General features: G+C 41.2%; 2 protein-coding genes and 1 long non-coding RNA gene across 3 annotated transcripts in view; 2 read left to right on the top strand and 1 right to left on the bottom strand.

Annotated features, from left to right (window-relative positions):
• LOC136182692 (uncharacterized) overlaps positions 1-18,223 on the bottom strand; it is a 60,530-nt gene that overhangs the window by 28,010 nt on the left and 14,297 nt on the right. The gene's annotated exons all lie outside the window — the stretch shown is intronic.
• On the top strand, positions 207-4,065 carry LOC136182691 (tripartite motif-containing protein 16-like). Its single transcript, XM_065963466.1, has one exon. It carries the CDS (start codon positions 1,582-1,584, stop codon positions 3,349-3,351), a length of 1,770 nt encoding a protein of 589 aa, XP_065819538.1. The 5' UTR covers positions 207-1,581; the 3' UTR covers positions 3,352-4,065.
• The window catches only part of LOC110003899 (uncharacterized), a 21,076-nt gene continuing 11,946 nt past the window's right edge, over positions 9,094-18,223 (top strand). Inside the window, exons 1-11 of the mRNA XM_065964083.1 lie at positions 9,094-9,433; positions 9,631-9,966; positions 10,102-10,365; positions 10,464-10,520; positions 11,238-11,333; positions 11,421-11,449; positions 11,576-11,644; positions 15,119-15,230; positions 16,129-16,313; positions 17,512-17,731; positions 18,095-18,223. The exon at positions 18,095-18,223 is cut by the window's right edge and continues 213 nt beyond it. Of these exons, the coding sequence (XP_065820155.1) occupies positions 9,397-9,433; positions 9,631-9,966; positions 10,102-10,365; positions 10,464-10,520; positions 11,238-11,333; positions 11,421-11,449; positions 11,576-11,644; positions 15,119-15,230; positions 16,129-16,313; positions 17,512-17,731; positions 18,095-18,223 (1,534 nt within the window). The 5' untranslated portion in view covers positions 9,094-9,396. The remainder of the gene's footprint in view (positions 9,434-9,630; positions 9,967-10,101; positions 10,366-10,463; positions 10,521-11,237; positions 11,334-11,420; positions 11,450-11,575; positions 11,645-15,118; positions 15,231-16,128; positions 16,314-17,511; positions 17,732-18,094) is intronic.

The raw sequence follows: 18,223 nt of genomic DNA, 5'->3' as shown, positions 1-18,223 counted from the left end.
TCTGTAAAATATATATTCACCATGTGTCTCTAGTCTGTCTACAAACCCCCCAATCATGAGAAAAGTCCATCCTCTCCGTCTTCTCAGAAAATGTGTGCTTAAACAGGCCGTTTGCAGATTTTCCCTTTGTGACATCACAAAGGGCAGTAACCCCTCCCCCAGGTGGGTGACACTGGGGGAGGGGTTTTTAACCCAACAGAGGGAGAATTAACTCGACAATGACGGATACCCCGATAATAAAGGAAGAACATCTAAAGATAATGTTCACTTTCAGAAAGACTCAAAAAGCACGCAGTAAAACTAAGCAGTAGATGTTTCTTTATTCTGCAGATTATATTTTTATATGATAGAACAAAGACACGATTATTACAGACTGAACATTTTTAAAAGACATCTACAATGCTGATCTATATTTCAAATCATACAATGCAGACATAATGTTACGATGTTCATACTAAAGTTACGTTTTCTTATAAACACGAGATGCACCTCATTCTTTTCCGAGTTTCCGAGTTGTTGTTCTGACTTGAGCAGGTGTTCATGTGCGTTTTACAACTCGGGAACTCATTTTTCCGATTTGTCCGACAGCACATGAACGCAGCATTAGAGCCGTACATGGAGCAAAGTTGTAGGACACGCCCACCCGGAAGCTCATTAGTTCTCCCCCAGAAAGCTTCCAAAAAGCCGGCCAGTGGATCTCAATCTCTTACATCATCTAAGATCTTCCTTCTGTGTTCTTTTCTGCCCGTCAGAAACCCCCACAGCGACATGTGGCAGGACTTCTTCCACATCCTGCTCAACGTTCTGTACAGATGTCCAAGACCGACATCATTAAACACACACATCCAATCAAATATATGGAAGCAACAATAAGAAATGAAAGTTAATTTGACATAGTGATTAAAGTTTGGTCATTCTGACATCTTAAGGCTCTCAAAAATATGAAAATCTTTATACAAGCAATCTTTTGAAGTTTGTCAAAAACTGAAGATTTTCCCAAACTCATTAAAGGGATACTTCACCCGTTAAAACATGAGTCTGTATTGACATTGGGTCATATATGTAGAAATGTAAAATACATTTTGAAGTTGGTGCCTTCTTGGCCGTGAAAAGGCAGAAAGTGTCTTTTTGGCTCATGTGGATGAAAGACACCAACTCCCAGAATGCACAGCACCGCAGGCCACTCCCACTAAGGTCCTCTAGTTCAGAATACGTGGTAAAAGTAACTCGACCCTCGATCATTCTACAATATTTAGAAGTTTTGTACCTCCTTATACTGAGAGTATACTTTACTTGATGTTTATATTCAACCCTGCTTTTATTTTGAAATAAAGTGAGTGTGACACCTTTTCCAAAATCTGAAAGGAGAAGTGTTTTTAAAAGAGAAATGTTCTCTGTTGTAAACAAGTATCTCTCTCAAACCGCTCCTCTTCCTGGAATGAATCGTAGTTCTATCAGCCCTCCCTCTTCTTCCTGCTCTCAAACACAGCCTGCTGCACTCTGTCCTCATACTTCCTGGTTCCCTCCCCTTTAGATCTACAGTTTGAGGATGGGTGTAACCAACAACACCTGCACAGTCACATGCACAGACACATGCTTTATGGATCAGAGGTGAAACTTCTTATCAGTTATGAGGAAGTGAAACTCAGACAGTCGTTGTTACCGAGAGGAGAAATGGCGCAGAAAGGAGTTCAGCTGAGCCGGGAAACCTTCTCTTGTTCGATCTGTCTGGATCTCCTGAAGGATCCGGGGACTCTTTCCTGTGGACACAGCTACTGCATGAAGTGTATTAAAAGCCACTGGGATACAGAGGATGAGAAGACAGTCTACAGCTGCCCTCAGTGTAGACAGACCTTCACAGCGAGGCCTGACCTGAGGAAAAACACCATGTTGGCAGATTTAGTGGAGGAGCTGAAGAAGACTGGACTCCAAGCTGCTCCTGCTGATCACTGCTATGCTGGATCTGAAGATGTGGCCTGTGATGTCTGCACCGGGAGAAAACTGAAAGCCTGTAAGTCCTGTCTCTTCTGTTTGATCTCATTTTGTGAGAAACACCTCCAGCCTCATTATGATTCACCTGCCTATACAAAACACAAGCTGGTGGAGCCCTCCAAGAAGCTCCAGGAGAACGTCTGCTCTCGTCATGATGAGGTGATGAAGATGTTCTGTCGTACTGATCAGCAGTCGATCTGTTATCTCTGCTCTGTGGACGAACACAAAGGTCATGACACAGTCTCAGCTGCAGCAGAAAGGAGCGAGAAGCAGAGAGAGCTGGAGGTGAGTCGACAAAACATCCAGCAGAGAATCCAGGACAGAGAGAAAGATGTGAAGCTGCTCCAACAGGAGGTGGAGGCTATCAATGGCTCCGCTGATAAAACAGTGGGGAACAGTGAGAAGATGTTCACTGAGCTGATCCGTCTCATGGAGAAAAGACGCTCTGATGTGAAGCAGCAGGTCAGATCCCAGCAGCAAACTGAAGTGAGTCGAGTCAGAGAGCTTCAGGAGAAGCTGGAGCAGGAGATCACTGAGCTGAAGAGGAGAGACGCTGAGATGAAGAAGCTGTCACACACACAGGACCACAACCAGTTTCTACACGACTACCCCTCACTGTCACCACTCAGTGAATCTACACACTCATCCAGCATCAAGATCCGTCCTCTGAGGTACTTTGAGGACGTGACAGCGGCTGTGTCAGAAGTCAGAGATAAACTACAGGCCTTCCTGAGAGAGAAATGGACAAACATCTCACAGACAGTGACTGAAGTGGATGTTTTACTGTCAGAACCACAGCCCAAGACCAGAGCTGAGTTCTTAAACTATTCATGTGACATCACACTGGATCCAAACACAGCACACACACATCTGTTAGTATCTGATGGGAACAGAAAAGTAACAGTAACGAGTCAGACCAATCCTTATTCTAGTCACCCAGACAGATTCACTGGATGTCATCAGGTCCTGAGTAAAGAGAGTCTGACTGGACGTTGTTACTGGGAGGTGGAGAAGAGAGAAATAGGAGGAGTTGATGCAGCAGTCACATACAAGAATATCAGCAGAGCAGGGAGTTCGAATGAGTGTGCATTTGGATGTAATGACAAATCTTGGGTGTTAGAGTGTTTCAACAACAGTTATAACTTTTATTACAACAATGTCAAGACTCCTGTCTCAGGTCCTCAGTCCTCCAGAGTAGGAGTGTACCTGGATCACAGAGCAGGTATTCTGTCCTTCTACAGCATCTCTAAAACCATGACTCTCCTCCACAGAGTCCAGACCACATTCACTCAGCCTCTACATGCTGGACTCAGGTTTTATTATGTTGGAGACTCTGCTGAGTTGTGTAAACTGAAATAGACAGAAGTCATTAATGAGACAGATGTTTAACTTGCTGTGTTTTAAATCTTCAACTTGATTTTTATTCACGCTCGTTGCTGAGATCTGATCGTTGTCACCTGTCAATCAAACTTTATGGACGGTACTTTGACCTCTTCTCGTCTGTTCTGTAAATGTTTGAGTGTCTTTAAGTGACACTCCTTCCTGTGTCTGTTTAGCCGTGGACTCTTTCACTGCTCAGGATGACTTTTGTTCACCTGAACTGACATTTCTCTGAGTGATAAATATCAACTTCTCTCTGCTCTCCATGTTTGATTATTTGTTTTCATACATTTATATTTTCTGTTGTTTCTGTTCTGATTCAGGAGTCTGAAGAGAGAGAGAGAGAGAGAGAGCAGCAAACTTTTCTTTCATGCTGATTTTCTCTTCTCACCACTTTGTACATTTGTAGAAAATCTATAAAATCACACTTAAAGAAATGAGTTAGTCAGAATAAATGTTGTTGTTCATATTCAAAGTGATGTAAAAATGTCCTCTGAGGTGTTTTAAAAATGTAATCCTCCTGATTAAATCAATAAGGAGATAAATCATTGTTTTCTGAGTGGAGATTCTGATCAAACAAAGTGATTGTGTGGATGAAGTGAATGTGTTCATGAAATGATTGAACACACTTTACTGATTTGATGTGTGAACAAACTGAAGTTTGACATCCTGAATAAACTCACATGAACTAAATGTTTTCTTCTGGTCTTCATTGCAAACATTCAAGCAAATAAAAAAATAAAATCCTGCTACTGTTTGTACCTGCTGAGCTTCTGTATTCAGGAAGTTCAGCAGGAAATAGATGAAGTCAAATAGAGGGGGAGGAGCTACAGAAGAGAGGAATAATGATCAGGTTAAGTACTCTGCATATCACTGGAAAACATTCATCTGCTCTTTGTGAGGTATGCAATCAAGCAGAAGCAGGTGAACATGTACTTATTAAATGTAGGAAGTATGTAACACATAGACAGAACATGAAGTCAGAAATGGAGAGAGAGAGGGACTTGTAAGAAGAGAAAAGTATTTTGGAGGGTGGTGAAGAAGAAGAAGAAGAAGAAGAAGAAGAATTCAATTACAAAATCAGCTTTAAATCTAATTAATATAGATGTAAAGGTACCATTTGGAAAAACTGAATACAGAAGTAGAATCAAAGAAGGTCTTGAGTGGGAGTGGAAAGAAACTTTAGGAGAAGGAAAAAAAGAGGAAGATATTATTTTAATCTGGTGCTTGATTCATGTTTCATTCATGGAGGGGACTGTTTGAAAAGGTGGAGGAGGACTGTTTGAAAAGGTGGAGGAGGGGACTGTTTGAAAAGGTGGAGGAGGGGACTGTTTGAAAAGGTGGAGGAGGAGGACTGTTTGAAAAGGTGGAGGAGGGGGATCATATGTCCTCTTTAATGTGAGGTTCTAGAGAGCAGCATATCAATCTGGACCACTGTAATCCTGAAATACACCTGGAGCTCCTTTTCAACAGGTCAAAACTCTCCTTTTTATACATTTAGTGAAAGAGTCAATAAATGAACTTATCAGGTTGATCCCTCTGCATGATGAGCATGAGACATTCTGTCTGATATGCAAATTAATGGAAAATAAACACAGCGGACTCAGTGTGCAAGGTGTCTGTGCGTAAAGTTTTTTTAATGGAGCTGAAAAAAATGGCCTCTGTACAAAGGCCTTTACACCCACTTTTTTTTTTTATCATACTTGTCACATAATGAGACAGTTACATTTTTAAAATCTACAAGCAGTGTCTAACTTCCCCAACAGAGAAAAGAAAAGTGGAATAACACAACAAAGCTAAAATTCTCCCTTCTTTCTGATTCATCATTAATGTGTGTTGTGTTCACTGCGTAGGAGGATCCTGAAGAAGGTGTCGCTTACGCCTCCGTCAGCTTCACCAAGAATTGTAACAGCAAAGTCAAGGTAAGCGCTCTGATTGGACACACAACTGTTCATTTATATCGAGCTGTCGAGACATTTTAAGCTTGGGGGTGAAAGGTCACAGGGGAGGGATAATAACTTGTTCCCAACATATATTTATCCTGATCCCACAACATAATGATATTGTGCACACAAGGTTTTCAGTTTTCACAAGATTAATAACTAGTTCCCAAAATATGAATATCTTGTCTGATAAAAAAAAAAAACTTATGGGGAGATGGTGGCCTAGCGGTTAGGTCGTGCCCCCTGTATGGAGGTTTTCTTCTCCACTCTCTCTCTCCACAAGTTCCTACTCTATCCACTGTCCTATCAGATGAAGGCTAAAAGCTCAATAAATAAATCTTAATAAAAAAGAAACCTGTGACTGAAAGATGAATATCATGTGTGCCAAAGATAAAACCTTGTATCTACAAAATGATTGATTTATGCCCACAAGATAGTCGTTCCCAAAAGACTAGTATCTTAACTTGTTCCCTCAGGATGTGTTAATGTGTGTACAAGATAAATAACTGTTGGCTCATTTGGATCCATTACTGATCATTTATAAAGAAACTCTATATTTAGGGTGTATGCATGTTTTAAACCACGTTATGAGTTTGTTATTGTAAAGTGCTTTTTGTGTTTTGTTTGGCCTCAGGATCCTGCTTTGTTTGTTGCTTGCATCTTAATTTCAATGTGTTGAAATATGCTGAGACTGAGATCATTTTGATTGGACCACAGCACCTGACTAAGCAAGTACTGCCATCTGCTGGTACCCTAGTAGACCACATCAAACCTGCTGCTAAACATCTGGGTGTCTGGTTTGACAGCAACTTAAATTTTGAGCTTGTACAGTCTTGTTTTTATCAGCTCAGAAATATTTCTAAAATGTTTTAGATTTTAACTGTTAAAGACACAGAGACGATTTTACATGCTTTTATCTCATCACGTCTTGACTTTTATAAAAGCCTTTTTACTTACCTGAACAAAAAAATCTATCGATGGACTGCAGTTGGTACAGAACTCAGCTGCCAGACTTTAAACTAGAACCAGAAAGCATGAGCACATCACTGCTGTTTTAGCATCTCTACACTGGCTCCCTGTGTGTTTTAGAATGGATTTTAAGATTTTACTGATTACTTTTAAAGCTCTCCATTCCCCCAGCTGTTTATCAGACCTTTTACTACTTTACAAACCCACACAGCACATTGAGATCCTCGGGCTGAGGTCTCCTGGTGGTTCCAAATGCAAAATTAAAAACAAAAGGGTTAGGGTCGACCTGCCCGAGGAGATCAGGTCGGCAGAATCACTCATCTCTTTTAAGTCCTTTCTTCTTAAGACACACTTTTTCCGGCGAGCCTTTCCTGATGTTTGTTGATTTGAAATTGTTACTATTTTCACTTTTTAGAATTCCTTTAAAAGAGTTGTATTCAGTTCTTTTAAAAGAGATTTTATATTTTAAAGTGATTTTTATTCCTTAATCTTGCCTTGTTTATTATTCTATGACCTGCCTGTTTTTATATTTGCTGTCCTTGTAAAGCACTTTGTAACTTGTTTTTGAAAAGTGCTCTATAAATAAAGATTATTATTATTATTATTATTATTATTATTATTATTATTATTTTCATGTTTTCATTCACCTTGGAGACTTTGTGGATATGTTAGTAGTGTTGCAGTGATCGAAATCGGTCTTAGTCTCAAGACCCGTCTCGTATCAGACCACTTTTTGAAGGTCTCACTATCGTCTCTGAATCTAAAGCATTTTTACCCGCTCTTGTCTCGGCCTCAGACCGGGTGGACTCCAGATGTTAAACTAAGACTACCAATGATCTGCAAGAGAAACTGTAACAAGATAATCTCCTCCTGGGATTAATCAAGTACTTCTGATTCTGTGCGACTGATATGTTTGAATTATTTAGAACTTCATTGTTCTTCTGTGTATTACTTTTATACAGAGACATTCAATCTTTATGTTTAAGGTCTTGTTAGATTTATTTCTTTATCTTATTAAAAGGTTTCTGTTTTCATTTCTATTCATCAACTAAAATCTCCTCACAGGAGCTTTAACCAGCTCAAAGCATCAATGCATGACGAAGGAGGGGATTGGTCAGGTTTAAGACTCAAGACTCTCTGCTACCACCTGCTGGATAGAGACCTGAAATGCCGTTATGAGCACATTTTTTCCTGCAGCCCAAGAAGCTCTGATCTCCTGTGTTGAAGAGGAGTCAAAGGCGCAGTACAAATTGTAACAAGAGTCAGAGATAATAATAATAATGCTGCTGATAATACTACATTATATTTATGTAGCGCTTTTTAAAACACTTAAAGACACTTTACAGATTTACATTCAGACAAAAACAAGTTGAGGAATCACAAAAATGAAAACAATGTCCCAGGTTGTTTGAAGGTCAGGAGGACTTTGAACTCGATTTGTTGGGGAAACGGGAGCCAGTGGAGGTTGTGGTGGCCAGGGGTAATGTGGTCACAGGAGCGGGAGTGTGTGAACAAACTGACAAGTTGTGAAGTGTATTGAGGACTTTGGATGATAACCATAGAGAAGGCTATTACATTAATCAATCCTGAGGCTCAGCGTTCATTGAGCCCAGGAGGTTTTGTCCCGGCGCCAGAGGCCGGGCTCTCCAGTAGACGGAGCTCCTCCAACCTTCAGCGAGGTGATCTGGCACTACCACCACCCGACGTCCCTGACGCCCAGTGTTACGCCGCTACACAAACCCACCGCTAAATGCTATCCTAGCGCCTGACGCTAAGGCCAGTGAGCCCGTAACTTAATGCCTCTCCTTACGTGTTGCGTAAACGTGAAGGTGTATCCTGCCTTACCTGAGTGTGTGTGCATCTGTCCTGTCTGTTTGAGGGGTGCGTGTAGGTGACTCACCTCTAAGATCCTCGTACGTGCCGCGACCAGCTCACTCGGACAGCCCGATCCACGGAGTCACTTGGGGGTACGATCTCCTCCACCAGCCCTCTCCTTCATATCAGTTTAGTTCATGTGTAAAAAGAACCCGTGAAGTGTTGAAACAAAAACAAACGTTACTTCAGGTTCAGTCTCTCAGGTGTCTACGTCCTCGCGTCTTCCTCGTGGCGTCTCTTTGACTCCAAACCAATTTCCGCCGGCTCCTCTCCAGGTGCTGCTAATGAAGATTACAGAGACAGAGCCACCACACCCCCCCTCAGGTGTGTCATCAGTACTGACCCTGCTTCTCCTCCTACCAACCACGCCTACCGCTAAAGACCCTGAAGTGAATCCTCCTAACACATTATCATAACACCCAGCCTCCACCATCGGATTGTTTCATCCCCACAACCTCCGCCGTCCTCATTCATGCACGGCCTGCTCCGACCTCCACCTCAGCGGAGAGGAAGTGAGAACAACAGGAACGAGAGGAACACAAAGAAATCATTCCTGCATCTCATCCCCTCTCCCCCATCCCATTTTTCTTAACAATGAAGAATATTTTAACTGCTTTTTGTAAAGTGCCTCGAGATAAAACTTGATATGATTTGGCACTATACAAATAATGATTGATAGATTTGAAGGAGCCTTCCAAATGGAACAGCCCTCGATGCCCCGCTGTGATGTTATCAGTCTTCAAATGTGCCCTCAGAAGGATGCAGCCCTTTAAATGTTACATAGCTCATGTACCAACACTGTACCAACTCTGAAACCTTTTCTCATGAGTTCTCACAAAGAAAAAAAAACGAGTCGCAATGAGGAACAAACGCTTCTCAAACCGCTAAAGATATCACCCCTCCCATTGGTCACCATACAGCGCCATGAGCCGGAGGCATCACATCCGTGTTGGGCAATGATTTTCATGTTTATTACACTGTGAAGACTCTTACATTTTGTCCTTTAAGGGTTTTCTTGTTGATATTTGACGTACGATCAGGCCGAGTCACAGCTGCCCTGTTTTCCAGAGTTCAAGAGAAAATAACAAGATGAGGGGAAAAAAAAGATTGAAGTTGCTCAGAGGAAGTAAAAAAAGAGAAGTTGAAGCTGTAACTCTCTATTTAGAGTGTTTGAGAGTAAAGGGTGTGTGAACGAGAGAGAGCACGAAGTGAGATCCGTCACTTCAGAAGGATTAAAATGTCTTTATCTGTGATACTGATGCTTCTGTTTACAGGTAAGAATTTACTAAAAAAACACATCCACCAATAAGATGCACTGCAGATGTTTTTAAACTATTTAAATGGATGACATCGATTTCAGTCAGATACCTAAGTTTACTCTCTCTTTTTGCTTCTTCTTACAAAACTATTAACAATTAACAAATACAAATGACTATTTATTGATTTTATATTTCTCTTTAATTTTCTTCAGCTGTAACTGGAGATGATACCGCCTCCCTCACAGTCAGACTTGGACATGATGTCACTTTGCCATGTGGAAATGTGATTAAAGATCAGCAGAAATGTGACAGTACTTCTTGGCTTTTCAGTCGTTATATTGGGAGCACAGCAGTAGAGCTGGTTACACTCGGGAATATAAGTAAAAATGAGAAAGCTAAAGCTAAAGCTAAGAGGCTAAATGTTTCAGAGGATTGTTCTCTGGTTATTAAAAGTGTCACACATGACGATGTCGGTCGTTACACCTGCAGACAGATCAGATCAGGAGAACAAGTTTCAGAAGCTCGTGTGTTGCTGAATGTTATTAACAGTAAGTGTTGATATGAATATTTTCATCTCAGATTCTCTTGTTGAAACAATATCCTGAAACATTGGAATAAGTCTATAAAAATGTGTGGAAGTTAAACTTACTCTTGTGTTCTCTCTCTCACAATATCTTCACCAGTTACCTCGGACGATGCCTACAGGTTTTACTGCGTTGTGTTCAGATTTGGAGTCTGTGCCCACACAGTGCAGTGGTATTATAAGGGTGATGAGACAGATATATCAGAACACCAACAGTCAATCTGTACAGCTATTGTGTCATTTAAAACTCATGTTGTTCAGAAGTCAAACTTTAATGAGTTGCTGTATTGTAAAGTAACAGACAATAAGAGTGGACAAACACTGCTGTGTAATGCCTTCTCTAAGTCCTCCTGTGAGAAAACAGGTACGTCTGGTTTTACTTGATTCATTATTTAGTTAAAGTGCTGAACTCTGTTTTATCATCATGTCTTCTGTTTTGTTTATTTACATCACATTCAAAAGACACAACAGGAAGCACATCAACAGGAGGAGATGAAATGAAAGAGGACGACAAACCAAGTAAAAAAATAAGATTTCTTTAAGACTTTCTTTCTCATTGTGAAGTCTAACATGTGAAACATCTAGATAATCGTCTTTAATCCACATACAGTATGAGTGGAATATATTTGAGTCTATAGAAACCAAGCAGCAACCTCCAGTCAATGCGGAAGTGCAAAATCCTGCAAGAGTCCACTTGAGGCTGGCTGCAGGAACACCTGAAGTCACATACACACAACAGGCAAAAACAGCAGTTTTTACAGCAGAAATCAACATGTTTACAGACAAAAAAAACTAAAATATGTCTGATTAGTTATTGTTATCACTGGCACACACTGTACGAGGGGTGTATCTTTTTAAGACGACTCTGTTTGATTTTATGAAAGATATGCGTTATCCATAGTTAGGGGCGTAGCTGACGTGATTGACAGGTGGGCGTGGTGTTGTGTTCATCAAGAGGTTTAAAACCTGCCTCAGCTCCAGCTCTCAGCCTGTCGTTAGGTTGACTGAAAGTTAGACTGAGACAGCATTTCCAACATGGCGGCTGCTGCCGATGAGCCTCTAGAGCCCCCTGCAGGAACAGATGGGTGATGTCACTCAGGCTTCGTCCATTAATATTTACAGTCTATGATAGAAACTATCAAACCACTGCTTGTTACAGAGACTTCTATAAAAATGTAACTTTTCACATGTAAGCTACATTTCAAAAATACTTTGATGTTTTTATCCTCCTTTCAGATTGGTTGCCATATGTGATTGTAGCCGCTGGTTTAGCAGCCTTCTTAATCATCTTAATAGTTGTTGTGGCATTCATCAGACGGAAGAGAACTAAAGGTGAGAGCGTTTACAGATACAACTGTTATACATGCAGTCACTTTCATCAACCTGCAATTCACTGTCTTCTCTCTTTTGACTTTTCAGGCAACAAAACACAGACGGACAAAAACATTGTGAGTTATAACCTTAATGATCAAATGTTTAACAGAGATTTAAACATATTTTTAACATTAGTCCCGCCTCTGACAGGGAAAATAACCAATCATAGATTAAGAGTTTTTGTTGTCTTCACTGTGTAGGCGGAGCATGAAGATATTGTTGCCTACGCCTCCATCAGCTACACCAAGAAGGGCAACAGTAGAGCTCAGGTAAGCTCACTGATTGGTTACACCATAACTAGACTTTACACAACATCCTGTAGCATGCTATTAAAGCACACTCAAAATAAAAGTGTTGACATACTGATAAGTGCGTCATAAGTGCTATTCAAATTTAACATCGGCAGCATGCTCACATACAGTCAGGGCTGTGTCCAGAGGGGGGGTCAGGGGTTGGTTAAACTTTGATTGGCTCTGTCCCAGGTCACATATAGTGTGCTAATTAGCTCTGAACACAAAGTGCAGCTAAGACTGCTGGGAAAGTTTGATGCCAGATGTTATCTTGTGTTCATTTGCAACACGAGATAACAGGATGCAAGTTAACTAGTTTCCACAGAAATAATTCTCCTGTCAGACAAGATGATCAACAAGATAAAAAAATGATCCCTTTGGTGGACTTTCTGTGTTTTGAAGGCTGATGGAGATAAAGAAGGTGAAGGTGTGACGTACAGCACTGTGAAAGTCCCCTCCTCTGACACTGAAGCCTCTGTTGACCCCAGCAGCCTGTACGCCACCGTCAACAAACCAAACAAGAGAGAGACAACAGGATAGTTACAGCTCATGTCACTAATCTTGATAGACCAATGAATGTGACTCCTCCCCCCTGCAGCTCTTACATGTGTCTTTAATTTAATCTTCATTACTCTCTCATTGTGTTTTGTGCATTTTGTGGATACTTTCTCAGAGTTCTTGCAGAGTTTCTACACACATATGAACATCAAATAGATGTGTGAAATAAAAGAGGTGGCTGGAGAGGATGAGAGGAAGTGGTTTGTGACATCCGTTATCGACACTGAAGTTAAAAAAAGAGTCACACTAAACTGAAAACTGAGAAAACCACAATGGATTTATGTTTCATTTACTTCTGTGGGAAATTTAAAGCCACCTTTTGAACGAGGTCTTCAACACTGGACTCATTTCAAGCAAAGTGTAACAGACGGAAGTATCCCGCCATTAAAACGCCCTCTGACTTCTTCATACAGCTACAACAGAAAGAAATGATGACCTGCTTTACGAACACATTAACCCCAATGGGTGATTATTAATATCTTATCTTTAGGTTGGATACACACTAGACAATTATAGGACCGATTCAACACCCACAGACCCACGCACAACAGAAAATGTGTGCTCAAACAGGCCGTTTGGAGATGTTCCCTTCATGACATCACAAAGGGCAGTAGCCCCTCCCCCAGGTGGGTGACACTCCCACAGCTAGGTGTTTGTTCTGCCCTCTGAGTCTGCCTTCTCACCATAAACAATAGGACATGGAGCGAGAAAGCACCGAGTACACTCAAGCCCTTCCAGAGAGGGGGCGTGGTCAGACACAGCTCATTTACATATTTAAAGGTACAGACACAGAAACAGCCTGTTCTGAGCAGGGCTGAAATAGAGGGGTTTATAGACATGATCAAATACAGGATCAGAGTGGATTTAGAACAAGAAACTTCACATACATGTTTTGAGGAGCTCTGAGACTTATTTACACTGAAGAGGAGGAGGAGGATATGTGACCTTTAAAGCAAATAAATAATGATCTTGAAGTGTTTCTCGTATTTTTTAGGTGATTCTTTTTGACGCCTGTTAAAACATAATTTTACTGGTTTTGTAGATTTTAAGGTTTATTTAAAAGGAAGCGCAAACCACTGGCCTCTCAGGTCTTGCATAGAAATCTATTCCCAGCTCATGTCACAACGTTGACTTGTTGGTGACTCCTCTGACATGTGGTTTTAAGTGTAAGTAAGTAAATGTCCTCAGCGATCATGATAACTGTGACGGTACGACATGGAGCTTCAGTCAGTTGGCTGACTGAAGGATGAGCGGATTATTAAACGTACAGACAAACCAGACAGACTAAGAATCACAGCAAACTGTTCTCTGGTGATGACGAACGCCACAAAGGAGGATTTTGGTCGATACTTCTGCATTCAGGAAAAACTGGGACAACGACAAGACGGAGAAGCTGTGGTTGATATCGTCCCCGATGTCAAAATCCCCGTCGGACTCGCTTTATCTCCCCGTTTCAGTAACATTGAAGTCATCCTGTGTCTTTCAACGATACAACTTCCCTATCTAAACAAAACTTTCTGATCCTAGCTGTCTCTCTTACTCTCTCTCGTAAATAAACCGAAATGAACACAGCGCCCCCTACAGGCCTGGAGCACATCCGTTTAAGAATTAACTTGCAGCGTTTCTGTGTTTGCAGTTGTTTTCTGGTTGTGTGTGTTTTGACTTAAGTTTTGTTTCTGTACTTGCAGCGCGTTTGATGCTTATGCAGTTGTTTTGCCTATTTGCAGCGGGTTTGTGTCTTTGCAGTGCGTTTCAGTCTTTGCATTTGTTGTGGTAGTTTGCATTTTGAATGTGCAGCGTTTTTATATATGCTGCACGTTTTTTCTAAATGTATGTCGTTTCATCAGTTGCTGAGCGTTTGACACCTACCGGCCACCGTACCAGACACCCTCCAGAGGAAACTCATTTCTGCCGCTTGTTACTTACTTATTCTTTCGCGGGATACAACACAAAATATAAATAAATATAAATGGAACAAAAACAACAGGATTCTGACACTGCGGGACGAAACACTAACAAAACTATCCGCTAGTACACCGTGACACAAAAACACAAACAGACATTGGAACAGAAAAAACAGAAATTGTTTGTTCATCATCACAAAATAGAAATATGCTCAAATATGAAAAAAACTGGGTCATATTCTGCTGATGTAAAAGAGCCAAAGCTCAAATATTTCAGTGTTACTCATAGAAACTGACTTTTGGTTAAAAAAGTACAAAAAAAATCATTTCCTGGTCTTTGGCTTTATATTTGATTTTTCACTCTTAAATGTAGAAATCAAGTATCTCCTCTGAAAATAACTCTGTGAGTCATGACTGTCTACACTGGGTGTAACACCCGAGTCCCACTGTCTGTGATGTTTTCAGAGTTTTCAGAGTCCTATCTTCACTTTGTTTACATCGCCCGGACGGCCGGCTGACTCCTCCCCTCGTGTATAAAAGTTGTTTAATTGAGGGACTAGAGAAAAGAAGAATAACATACTGTACTCACTGCTTAACTGTGTTTCTAGATCACGCTCATTTCAGGTAAATTTACATGCAGTGTGAAGATACCAGCATAATAAAGATCGCTAGCATTAGCATGCTAACACAACAATGCAGCGCGAGTTGTTTTGGTTTAATGCTGGAGCTCAAGGGCGACATCTGCTGGATCAAAACATCACATATAAAGCCTTTAAATGACAGAGATAAAATGGTATTTTATGGGGCTGTCATGAAAGGTGGATTCTTTTGTCTAAACATTTGTAAAAAAAAAAAAAAAGAAATTCTATATATTTTTTTCTATTTGACAAAATAGAATTTGAAATATAAAAGGAACATTCAGGGCAGTCAACACCAACAGCATGAAATCATATGCAAATGAATTGATCATAACGGCCCTGTGTGTTTGCAGAAGAGTCGTAAAAGAAGTGAATGTTTAGTCACTTGGTCTGAACAGTCAGACGGACGGAGAGGACAACACGAGAGGATGGATCAAGTTCTTCTAAGCATCATCGCTGTATCAGGTAAGACCAACTTCATCTTTAAAAAATGATTCATTCATTCATACAATGTTTCTGTCGTTAACGCTGGTGACAGCATTATGAGATAATAAAAGACGAGTGCTTGACGACGTCCTCTTATTCTATTATCATACTCGTGTTATATTGTGTTACAGATCACTGTACGCAAAAACAACCCGTCATAAGAACAGTTTCTTCCCCCAGGCTGTCACTCTGATGAACGCTAAACAGTCACAGAGTGTCAGACCTGTCGTGGTGAAATGACTCTAAACCAACCGTCACTGTGAACATACATATATGTATATATACATTATTTTATTTAAATGATCAATAAACGCACACTTATTTATGTAAATACTGTAATTGACATCTCTTTTTTTTTTAAAGATTTATTTTTGGGCTTTTTGTGCCTTTAATGGAGAGACAGGACAGTGGATAGAATCAGAAACCAGGGAGAGAGAGAGAGAGAGAGAGAGAGAGAGAGAGAGAGAGAGAGAGAGAGTGAGGAACGACATGCAGGAGGGAGGCCACAGGCGGGATGCGAGCCCGGGCCGCCCGCTTGAGATGACAGCTTCCATGCATGGGGCGCGCGCCCTGACCATTGTGCCACCAACACGCCCCTGTAATTGACATCTTAATTGAGCCATCTGTCACATAACTGCATTTTACTCTTCATGTTATACTTCAGCATCTTTTGCACTCTTCACCACTGCACTGTTTCATATTTATGTAAATATTAATCTTTTCTTATTCTGTTTATTGTTGATATTTAATGTTGTACCTGTTCATAAGAGAGCACAGTTCACTGAAGTTAAATTCCTTGTGTGTGTGTGTGTGTAAACATACCTGGACAATAAATCTGATTCTGATTGATCATCTCTATGTCTTTCCATCCCTGCAGGACTGTGTGCCCTTTATACACATGCTGGACGTCAGTATCATTTTGTGTATGAGGCAAAGAACATGACTGAAGCTCTGAGCTACTGCAGAGACAAATACACCGACCTGGCCTCCATCGACAACATGGAGGACGTGGAGCTGCTGAACACAGAGGCAGATTCAAACAGAATGGTCTCCTACAGCCATGTGAGTCAACTCTTCATGCTCTCTTCATTTCAAAGCAACTTTATGGAAAGAGGTCAGTCAGGCACTTTGGTTCCTTTTTTATTTTTAGACCCATTCAAGAACTCGCTCTACTCTTATTGGGCGTCATTCACAAATATCTTCTTCAGATTTGTCTCAAATGATGCATGTGTACGATGTGGGATTCATGACGGGTCCTTGAACAAACTGTGTTCTCAAACTGATGAATGACATGAACTCATAAACTGGAGGCTTGAGCATGTTTTTCCTAATTTACATGAAAAAACACATATTGTTCCCGTATAAGGGCGTGAGACTGCAGGGGTTTGTGTGCGTGCCACTCCCACAGAAGTCCCACAGGACGGTACGGGGAGTCCAGAGACGTCGGGTACGTCCAAATAAAAGTCTTCAAAACTGGATGCCGATTAAGAAACACAGAATCTGACACTTCAGCACTCAGATGTGCGTATGAGTGTGTTTGTAGATTCTTAGCTAAGAACAAATCCCAGATGAGAAACCTTAAACTGTGTAGGTGGGTTTTAAGGACAAACTTCTCAAGAGAGACCCTCAATGTAAACACTCTGGCCCCTTTCACACAGAACTATGTAAAGCAACGATGGAGGGAAGCAGAAGTTAACTTTCATAACCCAGCATCAATGAGCGTCTTGTGGGCGCTGCCAGCCTTAAAGAGGGTCCTTAATGGACACGGACCCTAACTAGGCATAAAAAACACTCAATCTGGACATTTTCCTTATTTTTTTTAGCTTTGTGTGGAGGAGGTGATGAAGGAGAGTTGATGTCAGTAGAGAAAGAAGAGCCTTAGCAACCCAGGTTCAGCCCAAACTCTGAGGTTCAGGACGGCCCTCGGTGTGACAGAGGCAGAGCGGCAGGGTGTAGGGAGCGGTGTGAGATAGACCCTGGAGTCTGCCCACCATAGACTGTATAAAAAGATGGACAATGTGACAGCTTCCCTAAAGTAAAGCCAAAAGATTGGAGCTCCCTCTAGTGACATGCTGCAGTAAAGGTGACAAGCACCTCCTCCTCCATGTTAACAGAGGGGACATGAGCCAAAGTATCAAATCTAAATGTCAAATAAATGATGTCCATCATAGTTAAAAGGGACGCCAAATTCTATCCATACAGGCTGGTTCTAAAGTCTGCAAAAAGAAAAAGGTCTGAACATTTCTTCCACTCCTCTCAGCTGGCGTGGATAGGTTTGTACGACGACGTGGAGAGCTGGAGGTGGTCACTGTCAGACAGAAGTTTCTACAAACCTGGAGAGAGCACGTTCAGACACTGGTCATCTCGAGAACCCAACAATGTGCACAGTGTAGAGCACTGTGGACAGATGTACAGTAATGGACTCTGGAACGATGAACCATGTGAGAGACTTTACAAGCCAGTCTGCAGTGATGTCACAGGTGAGAATATGAAACATGACAGTGAACTCTTGTTCTCCTCCATCTCTCTGTTGTTTGCACAGGAACTTTATTCAAAGCAGATAGATGTTGATCATTAAGCTGCTTTACATAGAAACTGTTGAGACATGCAGGTCAAAGTTCACCAAACTTTATCACCAACACAGACTCGGTCAACAGAGACGAGAGAAGAGGAGGATGTGCTGTCGTTCCCGGTTTAATGTGATAAGAATACACAGAATCAAATGATAAAGAATGTATTATTTAAAGGTTATGAACATTTAATACACACAGAGTTTTGAACTGTCAAAGAGGCACAGATACTTCCTGGATTCAGTTTGGTACAACACTGTGGTCTCTCTTCAGGGTCGAATGTGACCTTTGTCCTCATCAACACCAACATGTCATGGACTGAGGCCCAGAGCTACTGCAGAGAACACCACACTGACCTGGCCAGTGTGAGGAACCTGGACGAGAACCAGAAGATAAAGGAGC

Source organism: Labrus bergylta, chromosome 15, assembly GCF_963930695.1.
Source record: "Labrus bergylta chromosome 15, fLabBer1.1, whole genome shotgun sequence".
NCBI lineage: Eukaryota > Metazoa > Chordata > Actinopteri > Labriformes > Labridae > Labrus > Labrus bergylta.
Note: the sequence above shows the minus strand (reverse complement) of the source record. Positions and strands in the feature narration are given on the sequence as shown.